The 27665-nt window shown below is 37.5% G+C and overlaps 1 protein-coding gene across 2 annotated transcripts in view; it reads right to left on the bottom strand.

The window, feature by feature from the left end:
• thsd7ba (thrombospondin, type I, domain containing 7Ba) overlaps positions 1-27665 on the bottom strand; it is a 147222-nt gene that overhangs the window by 35028 nt on the left and 84529 nt on the right. For both annotated transcript variants that reach the window (XM_018682007.1, XM_051070232.1), the window contains 6 exons: positions 20662-20853; positions 18686-18917; positions 14951-15066; positions 13725-13857; positions 13045-13148; positions 5065-5256 (listed from right to left, as the gene is read on the bottom strand). In XM_018682007.1, the coding sequence (XP_018537523.1) occupies positions 5065-5256; positions 13045-13148; positions 13725-13857; positions 14951-15066; positions 18686-18917; positions 20662-20853 (969 nt within the window). The remainder of the gene's footprint in view (positions 1-5064; positions 5257-13044; positions 13149-13724; positions 13858-14950; positions 15067-18685; positions 18918-20661; positions 20854-27665) is intronic.

Raw genomic sequence — 27665 nt, forward strand, 5'->3', positions numbered from 1 at the left:
CTTGACATCATGCCATATGAGATAAGACAGATATGCTGTTCTGCTGTTCTCTACACATTAGTATTGCTGTAATACATTATTTAAAAAATGAAATAGTCATTGTCATGTAAATGTCATTTGCATTCAGTTCCGAGCATGTAATATAGAGAAACATTTGACATGTCTGTTAGGTTTAAGATACACTTGGTATTTGAATTAAGAACACAAGCAACTTAAGGAAAAGAATACTAACGCCACAATAAATTTTGAACTTTAATGATCTTTTGACTTTTGTGTGTGACTAAACATGTACCTGCAAAACTAAGCCTCCAACACTAAGCCTCAGCTGTACTTTGAACATGATAAAGCTTACACCTGCTAAACATCAGTATTGTCATAGTGATCATGTTTAGCTCAGAGCACTGTTGTGTGTGAGTACAGCTCCACAGAGCCACCATACATTACACCAAGCCACCAAGCTCAAGTCAACAAACTGACCTTGTACCATCCATCTAAAGTTTGTTAACAATAGCTGCCATAACCACCATGTTACTAGACACATCACACCAAGTAACTAGCTCTAACAGCTAAACTTCAGAATTTATTAAATTGGGTAAAGGTATGTCTTATTGTGAGTGAACCTATAACTTTTGCTGTTTTTAAGAAGGATGTGTTATTTCTCTTTTCAAAAGTTACAGATTCTTGCTTTAAATGTAAACAAATAATTCATAACTTACATAGGGAAAAGCAGGCTTTATATTGCTTTTATGTTCATACAGTATTGCTTCTGAGGTGGTTATTTTCCTTTTGTGTGGTTAAAATGAATCCTGCTGATCCCAGCAGAACAGAGCCAGTCCACACTAAATTGCCAAGTGTGGCTTTAATGAATTGCAGTCCACAAAGAATAAGAAAATGACTATATAATTGTCATAATTAAAGTAAACACCTTGTTTCTGTACTGTAAAATAAAAGTGCCAACAGAATTCCGTGACCTGAACCAGATGGAGAGAGAGTAAAACACACACACACACACACCTCTCTCTCTCTCTCTCTCTCTATCTATCTATCTCACACACACATAAACAGGAATCCTGCTGAAAGTGTTGCAGTTTTGCTAATCCCGCTATATTTGTGCACCCGTATTGGTTTCATGGATCCTGGGTGTCCTCAGCCTCCTGTGTACCAAGTGAGCGGCCCATCTGTTTCTGAAGTGGGTCTGATTGCAAACATTCCTCACTGAGTGTGAACTCACTGCCGCCACACTGCAATCCACCGACAATCTGTTCAATCTACACCACTGCTGGTGGTTGATTGAAGAGTGTGAGTGCAACATCACTTCACTTTGACAACTAGATTACTAGCAATAACACAACATAGGCCTACAGACACCATGGACAATCTGCATTTAAGTCTGTAATATCCAACTTGTTTTAACAGTATGCATTTTAATCAAACTAAATTTTTCAGAATAATCTCTATGTAATATATGTTGTGCTGGTGCTCTTTTAGCAGCCATAACACTGTGCAGTCTTCCTTGTCTCATTATCACCTTAATGTTTGCTATTTGGTTGTTGATCCATTAGTATTTCTTTCTGGACTGGAATCTTAAAAAATCTGTCCTGACCATGTGAGGCTACTAAGCAACTTAAGTGTCAGTGCAGTGTGAAAACTGGCCTTGGAACTTTTTTCAGTGACAAACCGAAAGAAACAACTGTTCCAACAATGATGAGAGAGTATCTAAAGGTAGCTACATAATATAAAACACAAAGGCACGGGACAAAACATCCAAGCAACGCAATCTGTGCCAATATTGCTAACACAGCATAACTTATAATATTATTACACCTCAGGTTGCAACATATATTTTCTAATTCTGTGAATTACAATATCTATAGCTCACAATACATACAAGTCATGTCATAAAAGAATAACTCTGTAACTCTATTCCATTGCAGTCCACCTTTCCTGTAATGTAACGCCTGATATTAATTCCATGTACTGTGAGATAGCTGTATAATAAATCCTATAGAAATCTTCTCCATAGACTGGTCTTATACTCTTTGTACAATTGATATAATATTTTCCTCCACCTTTCTTGAAAATTTTAATGGATTTCTCTGGAGTTGATTTGAATCCATTAATTAGTCAATCAATCTTCAGTTATATGGCACATAGTATGTACTAAAATGAAATAAACTATAAATAAATAAAACTAGTTTCACCATGGGAAAAAAAAACATAGTATAAGATGATTTAAAACAGAGATAAAACTGAATCTTGCAATGATAAAACACCCATAAAGCTGTGAAAACATAAGAGCAAAAATAAAATTAAACCATAAAATAAAATCAAATAAATCCAGTTCCAGGTAGCAAATTGACCATTAGAACTATAGTATTTCTGTAAAAGGCCAGGTTAAAATGACACACATGAGGTACTTAAAAGCTTACTCTGACAAAGAAGAAAATATGAGCAATTTGGAATGGCTCAGTAACAAAGTCGGATAGTGTAGCTAAACCATTTAACTGCAGTAAGGCTCTTACAGATATACACAAACTCTGCTCTCTGACCTGTGGTAGAAATAATTCAGAGAACTTAACGTTTGAATACCCATATAACACTCAACATGTAGCTTGAGAGAGAAATTAGTTCAAACTCAATACTTGCCAATAAAGCAAAGGAGAAAATCTTTATCCTATAATTTTCTGAACAATTTATCCACCCAAGTCATGTTGTCCTTTACTGTGACAGGGGATAGATTCAGATTCCAGCAGCATCTGCTTAAATGTGTATCATTTAAACATTAATAAATCATTACCCCATTAATGTTAAGACATCAGTATAATTATATGTAATAAACCAAGTACAAGACTGACATCCTCTATGCTATTTTCAAGTAAACAGGTTTGTCATAACTCCAACAGGAACCAGCAGTGTTTACTGAAAATGAGACCTTAATTTGTGTTTTGCTGATATGAGAAAGAGGCTTTCAATCTTCTTTACTATGGTGTTATTTATTTGTTTATTTGTTTTAAGTATATCAATATATAAATCAGTTAAAGATTATATATGATGTTTGAAAATGTTGCTTGCAGCACTTTTGAAGATGCAAATCATCTGCCAAGGATCATATTAGTCTATAGAGGCAGAAAGTGCCACAGTGGCTGAAAAGCCTGCACATTCAGCATGCACTTCACTATTGCAGGGTAGTCACACGTTTCAGGGGTATAGGTGCCTATCAATGCCAGGATAACATCATATACTTCTGACAACTCTATTACTGGGCTAATTCTTTGAACTGCCCATACTTAGCATGGTGGAAAAAGGGGTACCTGTTGTATCTGTTACAAGAATGAGTGCTGGTCAGCTTTTTATTACTGTCTAGGTTATGGTCAGTCTCTAACATGAGGTGTATATATGTGGGTGAAAGAAAATAGTACAAACTAAAGGAAAGAAACACAACGCTGGCTGGCTGTGGGTTGTGTGGGTCCAGCAGTATCATCAGTTCATGTTATTTTGCATGTCTTTAGACTGTGGGAGGGGAACGCAGCACCTGGAGGAACCCTGCGTGGGATGAACATGTAAATTTCTCAAAGAAAATGAGCAGCTGTCTTGTGGACTCTAGGAGGTTCTTGCTTTTAAGTGAAAACTACTGAGCCACTCATGCTGCCCTAATAGGGATACAATGTATAATGTCACATATATGCTCAAGTTCATATGTGGGCATCAGCGGGGGGGAAAAAAAAAAAAAAAAAAAAAATCAAATGCACAGAGAACTGTCAAACTCCCCACTAAGCTAAAGAATCACAGGTGCATCTGAGAATTTAAAGCCAGAGGTGTGTGTGTGTAAACACATCGTTATGGGTAATAAGTGTATGAGGGAGGATGTTAAATTATGACAACACAAAAATTATATATACAGCACTCAGGGAACACTGGTCATAATGTGAACACTCGACAGTTATATTCCTTGTGCTATGCTCTTTGACTATTTACACAAACACCTCAACCTTATTTCTGTGCAGTAGTAAGGGGGCTGTCGTGCTTATAACATTCACAATAGTTGAAAGTGTTCTCTGCATGAACTAACAGTAACTGTAGGAGGCTTTACTTCTGCCATTTTATTGACATATGCTGACTTTAGTCTGTAGGAATGGACATCTCATTTCTTTCTTTCTCTCCACTTCCGGGAAATCAAAGAGACAGCATTCTGTTAAACTGCCTTTTGGGCCTTCAAAATGACTTTGAGTTTAGATAGTCAAAATATACTGTAATACACTATAGGTCAAAGAGGCTTTCAGGCATAGCTGTATTATCTAAGCGGAGGCCTTGGTACGCTGCCAACTTTTTTAACCACAGGTCAGAGCTTAAAACCCACAGTGGGTTTGCTTTCCATCAATTTACCTGACAGAGAAATTAAAGCAAGTGTTGAAGTTGGCATAAAAGAGTTGGAATACTCACTTATTATGACCATTACAAACCACTAAACATGAGCACACACTCTTCTCAAAGAAACCCACCACTGAGCTAAGGGTGATTTCGTGTGTTGGATTCTAAGAGCATTATAGAAGAAGACAGGGTATGTTTACTACAGCCCCTCTGGCACTGGATCAAATATTCATGAAGACAAATAGTATCCAGCCTGGTCTGCAACCACAGCATGTAATTCAGATTTTGCCATCTGCACTGAAATAACGGATTACATGCAGCGAGAGACCTAATTTAGACCTGACATAACACTACAGGGACAGCAGAAAGTTACAGTAACAGAACCAGAACAAGAAAAGGGGTTAGACTGGGTTGTAGTATGCTGCAAAGTACAATGGCTTTTCAGCACATGAAGAACATGGAGTCAATACAACAAATCTGAAGATCAGAGAATGTCCTTGACAGTTACTTACGTGTTTGGAATGAATGAATGTGATACTTCTTTCTTTCAACTGTAGTCTATACTACGAGGTTATATCAACGCTTTGACACTGGCTGATGAAGATATAGACCCATATAAATAGCATCCAATGTGCAACAATGAATGTGTTTTACTAGCAGCACAGGTATTTGAGTGAATAAAAGTAGAACTTTTACCTGTGAGTGAGCGCTTGCGAGTTGTAGAAGTGCCACATCCAGTGCATTCAGAGAACTTGGACCATGCAGTTAGAGTGCAATCATCCTTGCAGGCCACCCGGCACTCTCTGATCTGAGGGGGCATGGGGCCAGCCCATCGCAGGCACTCCGTCATATTGGCTGACTCACTGCTCTCCCCAACACAACTGACCCCTGCAAACACAGGTAGGAAGGCAAGAATGTTACTCTATTTATAAAGACAATGCACCCATAACAAATCACATCTCACCCAGTCAACACTCATTGTTATTGTTTTAAAACTACCTACAGATGCATTTTTGTTATCTTTTGTGCTACATAAGCCTGGTGTAAGCATGAGGTCACTTTCATATTCACAGTTTTATGTTTAGTTGAATGGGCTCAGAAACATTTCTTAAGTCCACTCATAGCATAAGCCATAGTTAAAAACAAAATCCCTGTGCTGCTTTCATGTTAAGATCTATTGAAATGCTAATTCAACCTTCAAGCACAACACCTTTATCAGACTTCTTCAGATAACTGTGATTTATTGAATAAAACAAGACATTCATAATAACAGATCAACATGAAAGCTAAATGAATTTGACATGATGATGTATTTACTATCTAATCTAAGTACTGGTATCTGATTGAAGAGGAATAAAGACATCACAACCCAGTACTGTAGCAGCAGCATGTGACAACGTGTGCTATGAATAATTATTTAGAACACACAGCAAGACCAGATGGGATACCTGGTCTGATGTAGCACTCAATTAACTGGGAGCAGGTTTTCAGTCCAGCGTGGCTGCTTTTATTGACTTTGGAAAATACCCCCAAACAAGTTTTTGCAATTTTTTCATATGTCTCTCATATCTCAAAATGAAAACTGTCACAGAGGTGAGGCCACTCTTTGTCAGAAAAGACAGAGCTATTTGTAGGTAAAGAACGTATACACTCAATCCAAGGTGTTAATAATAAAAAAAAAACCTGTTAATAATAATGCAAGTTCCCTATTCTACAAAAAAAGGTGAACATTTATTCCCCCATGATACATGACACAGAGGCCAGGCAATGAAGTTTCTGTAGCAAGAAACTTCATTCCTTTACATTTTGTTGAACTCAAACCAATTTAATACCCTGGAAATCTAAATTGTTTGTATCCCCAAATTGCATGTTGAGGCTTATGGTGCCTTCATCAGACTAAACAGCATTTGTGAAATGCTGAGACCCAATGCAAATGCATTACTAGTATAGTTTTTGGTCAAAATAAGACCAGAGTCTGAGTCAAATGGGAGGTTATGACTGATAAGCAGTTCAATAAAACAGAGAGTTTATGTATTGCTCAGTATCCTAGTACAATTGACATGACCAGCTACTCAAATGACCTGTGGTTAGTTCACACAAAGGTCTTAAGAAAATACACAGCTTAATGCGCATTATATCAGTGTTGCTGGAAAGCTCATTAGTATGCAAATATATGCAAGTAAGGTACTCCAAAATCAAATCATTTGCTCTACAGAGGGAACCTGTGGTGGAAGACAAAAATTTACACTGTTATTATTCTCAAGATAAAGCTCCCACCCAAGCACACACGACCAAATATCTCACATTTCAAGTATCATGTCAAGACGAAAGAAAAAAGAGGCTGACATTTTTGTAGGATGTTAATGGTGATAGTAATGCTGTGAATCAAGTGGCACGCAATAATCAGGAGACCCACAAGGTGGGAGAGGAATAATTTCACTTCCAACACTTGATATTTCAGTATGCATAGTACCTGGCAAGGGTGTCTGTAGGAATAATTATTCGACTAACGCTGGTTCAACCCTGGCTGAGAAGGCAAGCAACGGTAAATGAGGATCCACAAAAACAGTCATAAAATAGTTCTAAATGCAGGCTGAGTTATTAAAGAAATGAAATAAAAAGGAAAACTAGGAACAAACAAGGAAGTGTGAGGACACTCTGTCCATGCAGAGTCTGTTGGCTCAGGAGAGAGGGGAGAGACTTTTGTAGTTTTGTGAGGTGCTACTGATTAGACAGGGGCAGCTCACACAAAAACACACTGCATGGTGCAAAACCATGTTCAAATACACTATTCTTTCATGCACACACATGCTGGGATTTAAGTAAGGCAATGTTACCAGTAAAGAAAATTTCTCCTCCTCCCAATGCCTCAACATCTTTGAGGATTCACTGATCTACAAACATGCCTTTAATCAATTTTATTGATTTCTATTTGACTTTTAAATTTTGCCCTCTGACAAAAACAGTTGGCTTTCTACATGCTGAGAATATGTGGGATGGTCATTTACATACAATGCCTCTACAAAGGCATTGCAAGGGAGATGATAGCTATTATTGTGCCTTTATGTAACATTCACAACCACAGCGATTGTGAATCACAGTGAAAAAAAAAAAAAGATTTTCATTTTGCAATGTATGTGTTCAGGTTAAACACTGATAAAATTATGATGAACCCTTAAAGGTGAATCTCATTTTCCTTTTAACAAACCTGTTTGCAAAACAACTAATTATTAACAGCTGCTACGGCATTAGGCCAATTAGCATCACTGTGGGAATAATTATGTGTCCCTGTTGGCATTTAGTTCTGTCCATTTACCTTGAATGGTCTTCCCTCTTACCCAACCTACTCCACCAGTGACAACCCCATTCTGTCATTGCCAGTGTCTTTTATTAGCTCAGCACAGCAAGTACTGACATTCTGATTTTGAACTGGGAGCCATCCATTTTTAACATAATTATTCCAGCCTCTGGTTGCCCAAGCCCATTTGTGTGGCCTTTCACATCATCTCCTCTCACAAATGGTAACAATTTTTGTCACGGTATCTCTGCCACTGACAGGGATCATCTTTAATTATACAGTTACTTAGAAAGGTGAACATCTTTGAAGCCCTGCTGAAAGGACGAGCTTTGAAGAAGCTCGTCACACTCCAGGTTTTTAAAATCTTTTCTGGGGTCACGTTGTAGACTTTGAGATAAAAAGACATTCTTCAAAAATCATAATCAAGTGCCCTTTCTATTGTTCTCTTGAATCAAGCCCAGAACATGCTACATTTTCTATCATTACTTTTAGCACTTGGTTACATAAAACCCCCTCCCATCATATATAAACTTAATGTTATTTCAGTCATACAGCTTATATCATGGTCCTCTATGTGCTGCCTTGTGAAGAGTAATGTGGATTGGCTCCATCATGGCCATTAGGTCACATTTTTCTTGCAGCAAAAGATCATCAGCATGACTCATTTTCTATTGAATAATTTCTCAAAACAGTTCCAGTCCTACTCAGGGAGGGATACAACACATCCAGCTGGTTATGAGCCACAAGTTGGCAGAATGAAGGCACAATGTGTTGTAGTTAGTGTGAAATCCATTAGTTCATAGCTCACTCCAAGTTATCAGCTGCAGCTTCATGCAGATTTTCCAGAGTTGCTTGTTCTGTTTAGTTAAAGATGTCCTTTTTTGGCAAGGTTAGAATTCACTCTCATGTAATGCCTATTATCTGTGACCCCTGGCATGTCAGGTCAGTTTGTACCACAATCCATAGATCATTCTACACTTGGTCAGACATTAGCATTCACTCAACATACAGCCTTGTGTCCGACATGGGGCTAGACACACACTGATGGGAGGAAGCATTTACTCAAGCCAAGGGCATATTGGCTTTATAAACTGCAAACCCAATTGCCTGCTTGTTTCTAAACCTTGGCCATGATTCTAACCTTACACTACAGGCCTGAGCCTGGGGATCACAATGTATCCAGCAATCTGACTAGTTTTGGCTCAGCTAAAAAATCACCGGTTGCTATTTGAACAATTCTGTAACTGCTACTTGAATGTTTCATCATCACTAGCCATCTAGTTTCCCAGAGTTACACAATATTTCAACCAAAATTTGTGTAATTATCCCAGAAGGGACAACCTGGCAACCAAAATGCTGTTTGCCATGAGAAAAAAAGACATTTCTACAATGGTTGTGTGTCTAGTTTTGACAGTTAGAGTTAGAGTTAATTCAGCCAGAAAGTAACTGATGAAACAAACAACAACAAAAAACAATGTATAGTTGTAATTAAGGATTAAACAATACAGCTGTTATCCACCACCTGATATAGATGCAAACAATGTTCCCTCTAAGCTGCTCCCGCTTTCTCAGCACACAGCAAAACTATGTAGCGCATAAAATTACAGTGTGCGACAGTGTACACGTCTGATGTTGCTCATAGTGGTCCAAGGAGTTCTCAGGGAGTTTGTGTGTATGCTCAGACAAATGAAAAATTAGGGAGAACATTAGATGCAAACCTCAATTTTTGAGGCAAATGTGGGATTGTATTGTCATTCAGTACAATACAAACAAAATCAGTGGAAATGTGTGGATGGGAAAATGATTCATGCATGATCTGGTAAAAACAGAGGCAAAGGTGAGCTGAAAATGTTACAACAACTGAGTTTCTGGTAACTTCTGAAATCAGCCTCCCTGAGCTGTGACAAACAGAGTTGCTGCTTATTACCACAGCAAATGTCAGAGCAGTCAGACGGGAAACAGTTCCGTTGGCTGTTTGTGGCCACAAGACAGAAAGACATAATTACACCCCAAAGCACAGTGCTATTCTGCAGAACCACATGACCACTGAGTGCTAACAGAGTTAAAATAGGGTTTATAGGATAGGGATTTTAATGTACAGTACCCCTTTTTATTTATTCTGTACACTTTTTGGGGGGGAATTATTCAAATGTAAATTTCTGTTTTATTCCCATTATTATTACATGTTTACAAATTTGCTGACAATTGTTTATCACTTGTAAATAACATAACAGATTAATATGTGACAATTTATAAATTATTAAAACATATGATACATGATTAGTTTATGATTATCTTATCATGAACTAATGCTTTATTAATGAACTGCATGAGGTTTATGATGAGTGTCTATAAAAGACCATCACTCTTCTGTGCCTTGCAGTCTGATGGGTTACCACTTCTGCTAGTCTTCCTAATTATTCAGCAAACATACAGTATGTTGATGAATCAAGTCTGTTTGCACAGCAAGACTCTGCGGCTTAAGCAGTGATTGCATCTATTACTCAGGAGGTTTATTTCACACTACCCTTAACTGTTGTTGCACTTAAGTGCCTATTGCTGCATACAAAGTTTAATTTAAAGCTGTGTGTATGCATGAAATGTTTCTGCAGGGCAACCCCTATCCTGAACAAAGCTTGCCAGCTTGATTGCAACCTGATGGGATCTGTGCATTAGTCAAAGCTTTAAAAATATAGCTCAGGCTTTATAAGAGTATTGTTATATAATATAATATAATATAATATTGTTATTATATTGTTATTGGCCAATACCTTTAATGACACTGTCCCTGACTGACTTGATCACTGACTTTTGAAAGGAGTTGAAAGGAAGGATTTGGGGGGCATTATTAAGCATTATATATATATATATATATATATAATGTGTGTGTATGTGTGTATAAGGCAAACAGATAGCATATTTTGCACTGGAACACAATGAATGTCTGACATGATGAAGAAATATTTGAAGCAGATACCGTCTCACACACCCTTCCCACAGGATGTGACTGCAGCTACTACGATGAATACTGATATATGGAAAAGAGTACAATGTTGATATTGTGATGATAACTGAACTTAATGTTGAGGAAGTCTAAATTAAAAAAAAAAAAAGGTAGAAAAGCAAGAACTGTTCCGAAATGGAAAATAAAAAAGGGATAATAATATAATGTGTTAGAGAAAACCCAGGTGCTAGAGAAAACCCAGGTGACTCTTCACTTAAATTTACAGTATGTTCAGGATATTACATTTAATATATTTACTGTAAACTGCACAAAAGCAATTATATAAACACAGCTCAAAGAAACTAAAGCTACATCTTTGAATCCAATTAGTAGTAATATAATCTAAATCAGAGAATTATACTTATAGCTGAGTGATGGTGGATGATTGCATATGGAGGACTCTGGCTCTTTAAATGTCCTTAAATAAAATAATTGGGGAACCTATGCTATAACTTTCTGTCATTTGTCTTTGATATACCCTTATTCAGTGTATCTATGTTCCGAATATGGCCCTATTCCCAATTATTGTGTCCTAACTATGCCCCAATTTGACATTTATGTGTCCTTTTCGTTGAATTGGTTCAGCCATCCATTGAGTCAAAGTAAACTCTGAATAAAGTCTTTGTTGTTAAAAATCTACATTTAAATTGTGTGTTTCCACCTACTGCAAATTCCAAACTCGTACTTCAGTTTTTGAAATGTCACAGGTATTTAACTTAGTCATTTTCTAATCATATTCAAATAGGAAGCTCTAAAGGTCAATGAGGCTTGCTCTTAACCCAGGAACACTACAGACATTTTTTCCATCCTCACCAAAAGTCATAGAAATTCAATTGAGAAATGTCAGTCATAATTATATGGCCAAGTAAAAATGAGCAGTGAGAGCAAAAAAATGCTAGAAAGTTTTAAAGGAAGCATCGTAAGCCATTGAAAACTTGAATCGCATCAGTAAATTAGATAGAACAGTCAGTTTCTAGGATTTATTGGGACATTTGGTCTCGTCTAAACGAGTCTGAAATGATCCAATTAACACTCTGGCTTTGTAACGATCTGGGCCAGTGGCAGTCGTTTTCACAACTCCACTCAGAGAAACATAGTTCTTCACAATGGGCGGTTCACAGGAATTTTCAGAGTTTGGAAACACACAAAACATTCACACACTCACAGAGCACAGTCAGTTACATGTGGAAATCACAGGGACACAATACGTCACTTGTGATATGCTACCAACATTAATGACTGCATCACAATACAGATAATTCTGAAATAAGGGACATGCTATACACATTCATGAAAAACACATCATAATAAGTTGTATAACTACAGAGAAAAACATTCTTCTATGGGTAAGAAATGTTTTTCTTAGGCAGGACTCATGCCATGCACAGCAGTGTGGAGTGGCAGCAGTTTTACTCACAGTTTAACAGACAACTGAAATAAAAACATGTTCAAAAATGTGCCACCATTTAATCGTCCAACAGTCATAAATTGGCAAAAAGAAAACAGAGCTGTTCCAGAGATAAAATGTCAGCAGTGAAGAGAGAATCAACCTCTAACTTGAAAGAGCAAATACTCTAAAAAGCAGCACATTATATTCAAAACAAAACATTTTTCAGTGCAGGTGCTGATCTGTCACAAACAATTATAGAGCATAAATATACTCTGTATACAGAGCATTGAGTAGTGCCATGCACCACATCATTTATTAACTTAAGCCGGTGCAATCATTTTACACCAGTTAGAAAGTGAAAAAGACAGAACTAACATGTCTCAATGTAAAAATCTAATGTGATCAGCAAATACAATATTAATTGCATGTTAAAGTAGCTAATCATGAGTGACTTGAATTGGGAATTAATTCTCTGTATGGCATTGGTCTTTTTCTGTTACATTATTGATTGATTGTGTTCCATCATTGTGAGTGATACTATTCTTAATTTGTGGACATCAATTGCAGAACTCTCTCAATGTCAATCTTTATGACCACAGAATCTCAAGCTGTGAAGCACATATTCATCTTTTCTTCAGAAAACTGTAGTGTGTGTGTATTGTGTGTAATAGGGCTGATTATTTCTTACCTACTGCTAAGATGTGCTTATGGCCATCTGACTTGCTGCATTTATTAATAAGAAACCAGTGTTGTGATGAGATCATCAAGACAACAAACAGAAAGGCTCATCTCATTACACTCTCTGGACAAATTGCCTCTGTCTTTTATGTTTCCATCACTTGCTTGTTAAAGGAGCACTTGTGAAAGGGCTATTAGGTCTCATTAAATAAGGAAAGTAAAGAGATGGAGAAACAAAGCTTAAAACTGTGATATAGCGGCGGCTGACATGTGTAGAGAATATAATAAGCCAGGGATAAGACTTGCCTCTTGTCTCCAAACCATTTCCACAGGCCTCTCCTGCCCCAGTTAATCCACGTCGGACAGAATCTGGAACCAGACTGCAACTGTGCCACTTGTGTGTCCTCCATCTACATGGAAACAAAGACAGAAAGACTTTAGTATGCAAGTGCTTTCTGTGTTTGTTAGTCTCATATTTTCTAAAAAAAAAAAAAAAAAAAAAAAAACAGGTGGTGAATTTTGAACTTTTCAACTTATCAACCATAAAAACCTTATGATTTATGTTATAAAACTTTGTTCCACAACAGCAAGAGTTTACCATCAGTACATTGTTTTGATATATTTGCACAATCTTATCTTAGCTTAGTGTCATTGCTGCTACAATGAAAAATCTTATGTCACCATTTCTTAAGGTTTTTTCACCACTTAATACCAAACTTAACTAACATCATATAATGCAGCCGTGTTTAACATTATTAACATTACACAGCATGCAAGTGTGCATGTGTCAGATGCCATTGTATCTGCATTTAATGCCTGTATAAAAGCATATGCATTCAAGTATTTTGTAACAATAATGGTCCCTTGTCACACTTGTTATTAGTTGGTGATTACGCTAACACTTTCCTATTGCCTTACTTTTCTGGAGCAGATGACTTGTCCTTAGATAAGATAGGGAAACAGTTGGTTATAAACTGTGCTATTACCTATACACTGGACAAAGTGGAAGTGATTCACACTCTCTCTCTTCATACAGTGTGTCAGGACACTCTTGACCTCCATTAGCAGACCTCTGAATGATGGTCCTGTATCGAGACTGTGTGGCGGCAGTTGTATTTTCTGTTGAACATGAAACAAAATCTTGACAAAATTCTGCGTTCAGTGGCAGATTACTTTCACAGTTGAAGTTAAATGAATGTTTTCCAGAGGGAGAGAGAAAGTAAAATGAAACTGAGACAAATGGCTGACATATAATGTCTGGGACACCAAGTAAATGGAGATATAGTCACACCAGTGCCAGTCTGATATCTGGAAGGAAAGGCTAGAAAACAAATTGTCTCAAAGTTGATCTTGATTAGTGTGCCCTTGTGGCTGTGATGTCCTCCACATCGCTGCAGTCTGTTTTCGGACACACCACACTGTAATAGCTCCATTTGGCTCACGCACCAAGGCTCATTACACATCACTAATTACTAAACATTGAAAATGGTGCAATTAAGAAAGTGATTACATCATCAGCAAACCCAATGGACTACAGCATATTTACAGAAATGAGATGCCTGCTCAATTCTTTTAAAAACAGTTAGATACTTTTTGATTTCTAAGATATTTACAGTGCACATATTGAAACCCATTAAATATCCATTTTCCTCTTGAAGTGACAGCTTAATGTAATAGACAGTTAACACTGTCATTTCACTTAAATGTGATTATTGAATATACTAGAAACATGGGAGGAGAACACGTTTGTATGGCAACATTTTGATTTTTAATCATTGCTAAAACACATACTAGGTGAGCCTCATACCAAACAATTAATGATATACTGTACAGACTAGTTTTTAGTTTTTAGACTTATTTTTATTTTGAATAAAAACCCTGATTATTTACTAAAGTTGTTGAACAGTCATTTGAACTATAAAACATCCGAAGACAGTGTAATCCCTAAAACACAAACTGACATTGTAAAATACCTTTTGGTTGTTTAAGTAACACTTGTGATATTGAACACAAAACCTATTTGTGCTATTACAGTTGATTCATTCCACAGTTCACACTAATTTACTTTTTACAAAAATGTTGTTGTGTTCCTTTCACTCATCAGGAATGGATATATGAGGTTTTTCTACATTTTCATGTCAGATACTTCTTGTGGGGCTATTAGACAGACATTGCTAAAACTGTGTTCACATAAAATCACGTAAGGACCTACGTGGTATACAGGTTGATGGGCAGGCAGTCCATTCACTGAAGGGTGTCACAATGCAGTCTTTCTTGCAGGGAAGCAAACAGGCTCGGACAGTTTCTGGACGAGAGGAATCTGGGCACCTAAACATACAGACAAACAGTGGTCTTCAATTCTCTTCATCCCCCAGGCGATAAATGATAAACGTCCTGAGTCTCGCTGGTAACGGGACAGTGCGGAGAAACAACTGCCCTGTCCTTGACATCACACATCTCTCCACAGAAAACATGATTGATTACATGTCCCCCACTGCCTGTATGCACAAGCTAAAGGTGGACAAATTTAAAAATTTACAGTCTTCTCACACATTCAGTTGCTTCCAAGGGTACAAATTGCTCTATGAGAAGAAAAACTCTCTCACTCTTCCCATTCACTAATGCTTATGCTTTATGGTTTGTAATACACTGACAGTTTTAAAACCCAGTTGTTTTAGAAGTGTACTAATCAATATTTTGAGATAAAAAAAGAAAGATCAAATGACTATAGTGTGAAAAGTGAAAAACTCTGCAGCTCTCCTCAGCCTCTTTTAAAACACTATTTTGTTTCTCCTAAACCTTGTCAAAAAAACAATTAATGCAGTTTTGAGAAATCATTATGAATCCCTACAGTACTTTTGTTTGTGGTATGACACATAATAAAATTATAACCACTGAATTTCTCACCAGTACTGCAAAGCTACAAGTAGGGGAAACAAATTTAGGATCAATTTAAACAACCAGGTGCCTGCATTTATCTCCCTGTGTACATGCACAAAACAGCTAGAGTAGTCTCTATTTCTACCAAGGGGACCAAGTGTTCTGGGAGAAAAATCAATCAATTAATCCACAGCATGGCTGCTAATTAAACCTGAGAAAAGTGAGCCTATGCAAACTGTTTACCAATGAATCATTCCTGCCATGCCAAGGACACCATTACCAGGTTTTAAGAAGTACTTTTACCAATTCCCTTGTCTTAAAATAGAAAAGAATCATGTCTTTCTTCTCTGTTTACACTACTACATATCTCCTGTAACATATCTGTAATGGATCCTTTGGCTGTGTTGTATTTTGTATGTCATGCAACCTTGGATTAATGCAGCTATGTAAAATCAAATAAGTTATAGGCTTTGATGTCTTCATCAACCAGCAGCCAACCCATCATCCCGCCCTCTGTAACAGACAGACAGACAAACAAACAAACAAACAAACACAAACACACACACACACACACACACACACACACACACAGACATTCCAACTTCTTTTCAGATGAGTGACTTCCTTTGCCCGACAACCACATCCAGGTTTCACTAGAGACCCCGCATGGTGCCATATCCTACCGACTGCAGAAAGCCAGCACGCACAGGAATGAGATCAAAGTATGCCAAAGCATAAGGAGGCAAGATACATAAAACTCATCCTTCCCCAGCTTTATCCCACCTCTTCTTTCTCCCTCTTTGCAGTGATGTATGCCAGAGGGCATGGCAACGCAATGGAGCAGCTGGGGGAATATTTGTGTCGCATGCCCAGAATGAGAGAGTCAGACTTACAGTCAAGGCCACGGTATTTAACTGTGACAGGGGTGGGAACATTAAATGTCTCACTCACACATTATTGATTATCTCTTCAAAATTTTAATCAAATACTTAATCAATAACTCTAATACAATTCTAATTAATCAAATAGTTAATATTTGATGCTAAATATGAATGTGTCAGTGAGCTTTTATTTGAATGTGTTGTTACAGCCCAGCATTCACTGGTGTGCTTTGTCTATTCAGTACATAGTTAATAACAACAGCAAAAACAATTAGAAACTAAATATTAATTAATATTGGAAATATTTTGGGCTTTTTAAGTGTAGTATCAGCTACACTATCATTTCAGTATCTGTGATATTACAAAAAGATAATTTGCTATCCTTGTATAATAAAGAATTATTAAAGGTAACAATCTTAGTACCACTGTTCTTGTGTGTGAATGAATATTTTAACTTTAACATGTGACAGGGGAGCAGATATAACTCTAAAATCAATCTAATGTTTTCTTGAAGGCTCTGTAATAATACCAAGACAAAGCCACTAACCATCTACTCAGCCACTGCTCACTGTGAGATGACTGCTAAGCATGAAATGCTTAGATGTTTGCTGCCTGAAGTGACTTTTCTCAAGCACAACATCAGTTATATCAGCTCCTAGGAATGATTTATAGGACATTCCTGCCTTTCAATCCAAGTTTAAGATAAACAAGGGTTCAAACAATGGAAATGGCCTGAACGTTTTCACATGCTACCATAGCATATGTGTCGTCTGTGTATTAATCTTACCATCTGAGGCTTGATAAGTTTGTACTGGTCCATATAGCCACACTCAAATCCTGATATCTTACACACTGAAATACCCAGCTTTGCAACATAAACACACTAACTCACTTGTTACTGACACTCAAAATCAACTGTGATGAATAGCAACATGCAGGTCTATGTGTTAGGAGCTGTTCCGCTTAAAGAAGTGATTGAATTCACCGCATACTGTACAAGCAAGATCTGTTGGTGAAGCAGAAATGACAGTTTTGATTAAGGCCTCTGTGGCAGAAGACAGAATGGGCATAAGAAAAAAGTCTCTTCATAATCCACTTTATGGCTCTGTCAATAATATATCGAGCTAAAGAAGGGCAAACTTTGTGAATTATTTATAAATCTATCTTCCTGGTGTGGGCTATAACATCATTACAGTGACAGCACAAAACCCCTTAGCAGTGTTTGATATTGTATTGCTGAAAGAGGAGTAGATAATGGTGGAACATAAGCAAAATGAAGGTTCACAAAAAAAGAATGCTAAGCACAGGCAGGAAAACAGAAAAGAAGAGCTCAATGTACAAAGCTCTGGGGATATAATTTCATAGTGCATCAAGTCCTCTGGGTCATTTGTCAGTAAGTAAAAGCTTACACTATATGTCTTCAAGTAAGACACTTTTGGAAAATGGAAAGCACGTTCTTAAATGATCTCTCTGCTAGAGAAACATGATCACCTCTCAACTCCTCCCCCAGATTTTAAAAAGCTCCTCTGCTCCTCAACCATAATTTACCATTCATTTCTCTCGAGACCCATTTTCTGGTGTCTAAAACTAAGCAAAGCAGTAGTGTCAGACTAGGGATAGGGGGAGAAAATATTCTGTCAAAAAGTGACATTTTTAGAATGGCAAAATGACTCAAGAATTGACATTTTAGTTGTGTATTTGAGACAACTGTTTGTGCTTATAATGGAAAAACTAGGTGTTGGGCTAAAATAACATATTCACTTAATTTGTTCATGAGCAACTGCACAGAGGTCAAAGTGAAAACAAATATGGAGTATATGCAGTATATGTCTATAGTATTATTTCAGAAACACCCATCCAGTGGATGCTAGGTTTAGTTTTCACTTGTGAAAAGACAAAACAAAAAAATATTGTAATTCTCTCATGGAAATGTCAGGTGTTAAAGTGATGCAACCGACATGTCAGCACATCTGACTCAAGGCTATCCAGTGGTAACAGGAGAAAGGACAAGGCATGCCTTCAACCTAACACATGAGCAAACATGTACAATATATATGCACAGACAAATATAAAAAAATAAGTGATACTGCAAAAAAAGCAACAATGAATTGTAATATTATATAACTGCATTACCACTCTGATGTACTGTATACACAGTAAAAACCGATCAGAGTCAGAGAATGTACCTTTTACTTATGACTGATCCAACGCCCATCTTTGTACAGCTGACTTTGCGGATCTGGACACCCACGGCACAGGTAGGGGTCCCATTCCAGAAATTGGTTTTGTTGAGATTCATTGAGGTATCCTCAATACAAGGACCCCACGCTGAGGCCTCCCAGTAGAATACCATGCAAGGATGGTTATTACAGACTCTCCATTCCTCAAGGGCTGGAGTTGTTGGACACTCCTTCCCTTCTGGCCAGCAACATACAAGAAGAAGCCACAGAATCAAAAGACATGGAGAATATGGTGTGTATAATATGTGTGCATAATAGGGGTCAGTATTTCAGTGAAACTGATGAATTACAGTATATATGCCTGTTTTTGTTTGTTTTTCTGAAAACAGTGTTAAACAACACAGGAACATTATGTTATGCAGAATACATGTGATTTACACAAAAACTGATGTAAATTACTAAGTAGTTAGTTGCTGAAAATACCAATATTCATCATTGACTGCTGGCAGCTGAACAACAAAACAAATCTTTGTTCAGGTTAGCTGAGCAGACACTTTACAAGTTCTTACTTGTAGAATTTTAATTATAAAAGAAAAGTCATAGTAAGGTCACTGTAACAGAAGTCACAGACCAATTCAAACACTGCCTACAGCCTACATACGCAATGGCATGGATACATTTAAAAAGAAACATGCACAATTATGCACCATCTGTACACATCCACGCTTCTGAGAGTGGTGTGAAGATCAATATATTGTGCAGTGGGACTACACTGGTCAGTGCAGGGACTGTCCAATCTAAGAGATCTGGAGAGTGGTTAAGTGCTCAAAAAAGGTACTGTGGCTCAAAGAAAGGCACGAAAGAATTTGTCACTGATTCACAATCAAATAAACACCTGCATCTCCTAGTCTGTTTTGAATTCCAAACCCTTTCTATGCTGTCACACATTCTAACAAACATGTGAACATATGAACACAAATTCAGAAATATACACACACACAGAGAGCCTCTGCCAGTGAGCAGATAGCCAGCAACATGGTAATAAACAACACAGTGTGGAACCTGGCTTAAGCTGTGATATTCTTTCATCAGCTGTTATTGCAGATATGCGTTTAGTTACAGGGATTAATGGGTAGTAGCTGGCTGCCAAGGCTCTGCTGTCTAACTTAAGAACACAACACTTGGAGAACGCAGAAAAATACTGGCCAGAGGAAGAGCCCTTGATAATGGATGGCCAACTCAAGCCTTGAATGTTTTTGAAATGAAAAATGTCTAAATAAGACTCTGAAATCTACAGAAGTAACAGCCAAAGCAGAGTCACAGTGTTAGTGAAAGCACTCTGATAGAGCCTCTGGCTCAAGCAATCTTTATTTTCTATTTGCTGAGTTGAGTATTAAGATAGTCTATTCGTTTCTTAGTTTTGATTTTCAGTGACAATATTAATATAATATATCCTGCAGTCTTCCACCTTGAAAAACATCATAGTGCAATTTGTTTTCTTATTTACTGTACCACAGCAGTTTTCGTAAATATACAGAAATTTAAAGGGTATTGCTTTACAGCAACATTGTTGGACAGATAATGAAAAAGTATCAAAATCAATGCAGCAGGACCAGGGATATTTTTTCATTCATTCTTCTTCCTTGTCAAAACCTGGTGCCTACATTATTCTAAAAACTCACTTACAGTGTAATTTATATCTCTCCTGAACCTCATGTCTTCCCTTGTATGGAAATATTTGCTTTTGTAATTTTGTAATGTAAATTTTAGTATTTAATTAGTACCTTGTGTGTAACAAAATTACCCTCAGACCTACAAAAAGCCTTGCTTCATCAACAGAAAATCTAAGGAAAATAAAACATGCCAGTGACATTTTGTAGACTGGACACCCATGTCTGTTAAATTAAGCACAAAAACACCACAACAATGAACACAGCAACATTTAGGGTGAAAAGCCAAAGTCAGAGGGAATGTTGCCTTACCTTTCCCTGGGATAGCCAACACAGTGCGTGTGCGGCTCTGGCGGCCCTCTGAGGTCTTAGTGGCACAGCTGTGTGAGCAGGGAGACCAGGAGGACCAGGAGCCAACCACACAATCTGCAGTACAGGCCACCTCGCAGATGACCTCTGTGGGTGGAGGGTCGCCTGCACAGTGGGTGATGGGCAGATCTTCCCCTGAGGAAGACAAGTTAAGATAATAAAAGGAAACATCAGCTTCAAACTGATCTTTAGAATCAAGATCTGAAGACCCCTTGCACATCACGAATCTCAGAACCAACACATATTGGTACTGGGATAAAATCTGTATCCAGATAAGGGACATGAATGAAATTACAAATGACAAGCACAAAGGAGGTATGACCCTATTTCTAACAAGCATCACTATCTTGCATTTCGGCTGATCAGATTACAGGATTACAAGACAGCTCTTGTCCACATAAAAAAGCAGATATCAAAAGCAACCAAGAGGACACTCTGATTGTAATCCAAATCCACCAACCACCTCCACAGGTGAGCAGGGTTTTGTTCTTATTAAAAAGTTAAAGCTGAAAGTGAGTTTAAAGGGAGTTCACAAAGAATTAACAACTAGAACTACGTGGTCAGCTACGTTGACATGCACAACTTGTCTCAGTTGTCTAGTGTTTCAGTTATTTACCATTTTCTGTAAGGTCAGCATGCTCTGTTGAGGGTAGAATGTGTACCTGATGAAGTGTGCAGCTGTGACATGGGAAATGATCATGATTGGATCTCACGGTTGACACTGTTTGTTATTGCCAGGTATAAATCTAATCAGGCTAAATCATATCTAGCAACAAACTGAATATATATGGTAACATGGGAGTATAAGATGCCTACATTGTTGTAAAAAGTTGCAAGTTGAAGATACATCTTTAGATTAATTGGTTAGTATGTTCTTTAAACGTATTTATTTAAATTGATCAAATAATAATACTAAAATTCACTTTTTCTAAACTGGCAATGTTTCCGGATTACAAAATGCTTTTGATCCTCAGGGGAAATGGATTTACTCTTCAATAAAAGATTCACATCAAACAAGGAAGTAAGCATACTTACTCACTCACTTACTTACACTTACTTACACTAAGTGTTGGAAAAATTCTGTCAAACACAAACAGAATTTCACTTTATTTAAAGAAAATTATAAGGCCCTCCCATTGGTATTCTGAGCTCGTTTTAAAAGCTATCCGTCAGCCTTCAACTTGGAGCCATGTTATGAAATATTTATCACAGCTCCCAGTTAACTCTTCTTTTAGGAGTGAACCAGCTAAAGGAAAGACAGAGCCTTTTCTCTTTGCTGCACATGATAATGACTCTTACAATGTGTGATTACACGTTAAAATTACAGACAAATATTCTCACACAATATTAATGACTGAATTATACCCTTGGTCAAAAAGCATTTCTTGTATTTTTTGTTGAACCCTGCCCAGATGTAGCAGAGTGCCACAGATTTCTCTATGGTCTCTCTGTCTGAGAGAGAGAGAGAGAGATCAATTTCAGAAACAGGGATGTCATCCTGATGTCAAAACAATGCCAACAGCAGGCGAAGCATTGTTTTTGGATCTACGTTCACACACAACAGTATCATTAACTTGGCTGAACTCTGCCACTACATCATGGAATATGGTTTAACAATAACAACCCCAGGGCAGATTTGTCATCAATTTGTCTTTTTTTTCTTCTTCAAGCGAATACCCTTGATGCAGCGGAGGGCAGTGAAGAGAGCACACAAAGGCATCCTCTCATCCGATTGATGTGAAAGACTCCCTTGGGGAGTTTGAAAATCTTTCGCCCATAAAGTCAAAGCATCAGAGATATCCAGCCATCAAAGTAACTGGTGTGTGTACAGTAGGAGAGTCTGCTCAAAGTAATGGTAAAGTCACATGGGTTACAGTATGGGATGCATTATTACTTCAGTGAAGATGCAAGTGGTCCAGGATGGACAGCTCTCCAACCAGACTTAACAATCAGAGATCAATGCTCAAGTGATACTTTTTCATTTGTCAGCATTGAAAATATGTCTGTAGATAGGGACAAAAGATTTGATGATGGAGTTAGTATTGCAAAGTACAGTAAAATAACATAGAAAACTAAACTAAAACCCTCGACATGGAATATTTTTTAGAATTATATATCTCTAAATGCACCTAACTTAGCAGAGATCTGGAGGCTGCAGCACTTGAACAGGAACTGTACTGATACTTTACATAACTGTTTTGAACTGATGATAAGATTTTCAACTGTGTGGGAATTCATTATCTTAGCTCAGCATGGCTCCCACCCAGGTAATGACAAAGTGAGCAGAAAATGAAACAAGGTATGTGCCATAGATGCTGTAAATCAACCTTTCTGACCAACATTCAGGGGGTACTGTATCATTTATACAGTTTCTGTGTAAATGTTGTGGAGATAAGCAACCTATTTTGCACTTGGTATATGAAAATAGACAATGAGATACAGCAAGACAATATTTAAAATCTTTAAATGTGAACTGCAAAGTAGAAAGTTTTACTCTAAGTTAGGGAAGCATGTATTACCTGTACAGGAATGGCAGGCAAATACCAGTTGGGCAAATACAGAAACCAAACCTAGGTTCCACGTAGGGCTGGGCGATGTGGGAAAAAATATCTATATACATATCGATATAAATTAAATCACTTTTTCTCTCGAACTTAGAGTTTCCTTTTTACTCCTGGGTGAGATGTGAAGATACCATAAGGTCAATTTTAGGGCTGCCCCCTAAATGTCGACTATTTGATACATCAGTCGGGAGGACCCTGATTCAACTCACAGAATGTCAGTGGACGAGTTGTTACACTTTTCTTAGCTGCCTTACAGTTCACACAGAAGGCACTGCAGGAGCAACAGATCGACAATGAGGGACAGTTATTGCTGCTGCTGCAATAGCCTATTATAAATTTGCAAAATACTCGGTTGAGCCGAGAGGGAGAGAGAGAGAAAGATGAGACAAAGAGAGCAGATAGTAGCTAACGTTAAGTCGGGCTTGTATTTATATTTTATATTTCCTACTGGGACAACTCTGGGGCAGAGTTTTTATCAGCTGTCTGACACCACCAGCTCCCTGTACCTGTCAGTCCTCTGTGTCCGTTGGGGCGTCTTCTTCAGTAACGCTATCGCTCGAGTTTTCGTTAACATTTTCTGTCTTCGTTTTCTCTTTTATCTCGCCCTCCTCCTGATGTACTGGTGCGCATGGCTGCAGTACCCAAAACATTAGCACATATGCTAATCCTGTGCTCTGTGCTGTGTACATCAACCTAACCTGACCTATCTCTAACTCTGTTCCAGCACATGATTGGTTCGGTGCGGTGCTATTCTCATTATCATTGGTTTTTGATATTTTCTGTCAGAACATGGGTGAAATGAGTTCTGTCAGTATTGTTATCGACCATATCATGTATGTCTATCGAGGAGATGTTTTATGGCGATATATACTGATATCGTTTTATCACCCAGCCCCTAGGTAGAGGACATGATAACATAGTCATAGGTTTTCTCCTTACTTTCACAGAAATATGGAAAAAAGTATTATATATGCACACAAGGTGCACATAGAAAAAATCTGTAAAAAAAATGCATGTAAATTTTTGTAAAGATAGCCTTCACTTTTGTCTAAAGCATTACTTAGTGAAACTTTCAAAATAAATGTCATAAATACTGTATTAATTTTCCCTCCATTGTTTTTAATCCATACATACAAAACAATACAATGACTTATTATAAATTATATAGTATAACACACTCTCTTTTTCACCCAGTGGGAATATATTTTGGTATCCTGACATGGTCAATCATTACCCCCGTAATACTGGTATAAAGTTTAATAGTGTCAGCAAAATCTACTACCACACAAAAACCAGCCAAAATCACGAGTTCAGTGAAGTACTATGCCGTCCTGAAGTTGAACTAACCATCACTGAACTTACAGGTAGGAATAACAGAAAGATGATGACAGCCAGCAAGTGACGCTATATTTTGTGACACAAACTGGTGTGATCAAGGCTGGCAGAGCACAAACAGGCACACAATTACAACACTAGGTTTAACATTAAAAACAAATAATGCATTTTTATGTGTGTTCATGTAAAATATAACATGCTCTCTAGTTCTCTAGACATACTAGAAAATTGTTTATATGTATTATTGTCAAAAGTCAAGTATTTACTATCCTTTAACAAACAGAGCTAAATCTTATTAACAACAATTGTTCTGCTTGAAAATCAAATCACACAGGACTAATTAAAACAGTATGTTAGCAAACAAAACTAACAAAAGATACACTAAGCTTTGCCTGGAAACACTGCCTAAAGAGAAATAATATGATAACATGAATCCAAAGTCACATCTTGTGTATATGTGTGAGTGTGTATGAGTGTATGTGTGAGACTGCATGTAGGGGGGGACTCTGCAAATGGATGGCTGCCCTAGGGGTCCTTTTGCATTATTAATATAGGGATGTGTAGTTGAGGCTCTTACTCAGATATAATATCACTGCCTCCTGCATGTAATTTCAACATGATTTCTATTCTACTCGCCCACCCACCAATTAATCTTCCTCATCGTTATTATTCAGGTAGATACAGAAAAAAGTAAGTCCTAGCCTTTGCTTCAAAGTTAATAATAACATCCACTCTGCACAGGCAGTTTTTAAGACAAAGCTGGCGGGTAAAAGCAACAAAGGAAATTGGACAAAATCACTGTGAACATTAAAGCTGCTCTGACTCTGACAAAGTAGGCTGGGTCATTAATTAATGTTTTTGCTGTACTTGTGTGTCAGTCATGTAACTTTAAAATTTCATTCTTAGTTCCATTCACACAACCAAGTTGAGGGCTGCTTACCAGTTGGCCAAAGAGACTTCAGGCTGATGGTAACCATATTACTGGGTTATTGTCAGGTTCAGAGATGTCAGCCTATCTGTAGGATTTGGAGAGATTAGCCAGTACACGGGGTCAAATCTGCCATGTCAGCTGTCAGTCGCAGCTGCACCAAGCATGTTTGAATTGGCATGCGCTGTTGGAAGTTAGTCTGGGAAATAGGACTGACTACGCTGGTGTGTATGGCCACTGTGCAGCGAGTGGGAGCTGTGGGAGCTGTCAAAACAACTTTACTAAGCCTGGGGCAAAAAGCCAGTGGGTTAGGCTAACACAGCACTTTTTCTTTTTTCTTTTTTATTTTTTGGTCTAGTTTACAACCCAATTAAATCCTGTGGAATATAATAAGTGCCTCCCTGTGTAAGACAACATATTATTTTTAACTAAGTTTGCAACAACTCTAGATATACCTCCATCCAGCTCAAAACTGCAGTGTTTGTACTAACTTGAGTATGATGATGATAACTGTATTTTGCAGATAAAATGATTTAAAGTTTTAAAACTTTAGGCCACAGATATATGGATCAACAGCCTATGTCTCTGCTGTCACCATAACCAAGATGGTGCTCAAAAGATCTTGCCAAAGGAATGCAGTTGAAAATTAGCTAGCTGGCTAAAAACAGGGGGAAAAGGCCACCGATCTACCTGGGATCTACTATCTTTCACAATTTTAATAAAATAACATACTATTCCTCATTGAAAATATTATGCAGTTAGTTAACTGAAGGCAAAAAAGTGTCAAATTCAATTGCTATATAGTGGTTATGATTGCATTACCCCTCACATCATGTATTAACAGGTGAGAGTCTTAAACATCTATACCAGAAAGACTACAAGACTGTTATATTAATTATAATTGGACTTCACTTAAAGCTTTATGAATACAGTTTTTCATGTTGTATTTAACTTAGAAATTGATAGATTAAATAATTAGATTAATATTGTATAACAACTATAGTGGACTTCTGGATAAGAAGGTAATGAAGCACATACCATGTATGTCTTCCAATGTTTTCTGTATTCTTTGAGGGCTGTGTCTCTTATCTACAGAACCTGGTGTAGACCAGCAGATGGCAGGAAACAGATGATGAGAAGGTTAAACATTAAGAGAACAAAAAGAATTTCCAGACTTTGCAACATACCAGACTGATGCATTTTCTTCAGAGAAGTAAGAGTAGAAGTAGAGTTTTTCCCATCCTCCTGGATCATCCTCCTGGCTGACCCCCAAAATGTCCATAAACACCCCCGTGCCAGTCTATTCCATTATATCCATACCTGAGTGGTTTCAGGAATTACCCCATGTCTTTGCTAAGCAATAAAAGCTGTTATTTAGGTGATAGAAGATGTTTTCTGCTTGAGCAGCCATAGATAATAATTCAAATCCCTATCAGATAAACTTTGCTGAAAAAGTGCTGTCTTAGACTCTTTACAGGCCAGGCATAGACTTTTATAAGACAACTTCATGAGTTTTCAGGCTTGAAATGCAAAGTAGCTTTATGCTGAGAAACTGGAAACCACATGCCTACTAAATCAGGAAGTAAGGTGGAGAAAACACTGCATATCTCTGGGGCGCCTGCCACTTCACTGAAGTTTACAATCTTAAATGGTAACTGCCAGTTCACACACCTACTTCCCTTATTCCTGTTGAGCAAGTAAATATGTGTTAACATCAGCAACAATTATCTTTGTGGCTCAGGATTTGTTTTTCTACCTTTCTTTTGAATATCTTTGATCAAATCAGCTGTACACTGGGAGCATTTGTAAATCTGTGTCTCAATACAATAACAATAATGTGATTCATTCCAAAAAAAAAAAAAAGTCAGAACATAAAAGGATTAAAGAAGCACCTAATGGATGGTGAATGAAATAGAGCTTCTGCTTGGAATAGGGACACTGCAAAACTACACCAGGACAGTGAATCTAAAGATGCTGTAGATAATGACATTAACAATCTACCTCCAGGGTAAGATGTAGCATGCTTTGATTGGAGCTGTAGTAAAAAAAATAAATAAATAAATAAAATATGTGGGGGGAATGGTGTTTGAGAAAACTGTCACTTAACTTGCTTTAAAACA

Source organism: Lates calcarifer, linkage group LG1 (assembly GCF_001640805.2).
Source record: "Lates calcarifer isolate ASB-BC8 linkage group LG1, TLL_Latcal_v3, whole genome shotgun sequence".
NCBI lineage: Eukaryota > Metazoa > Chordata > Actinopteri > Centropomidae > Lates > Lates calcarifer.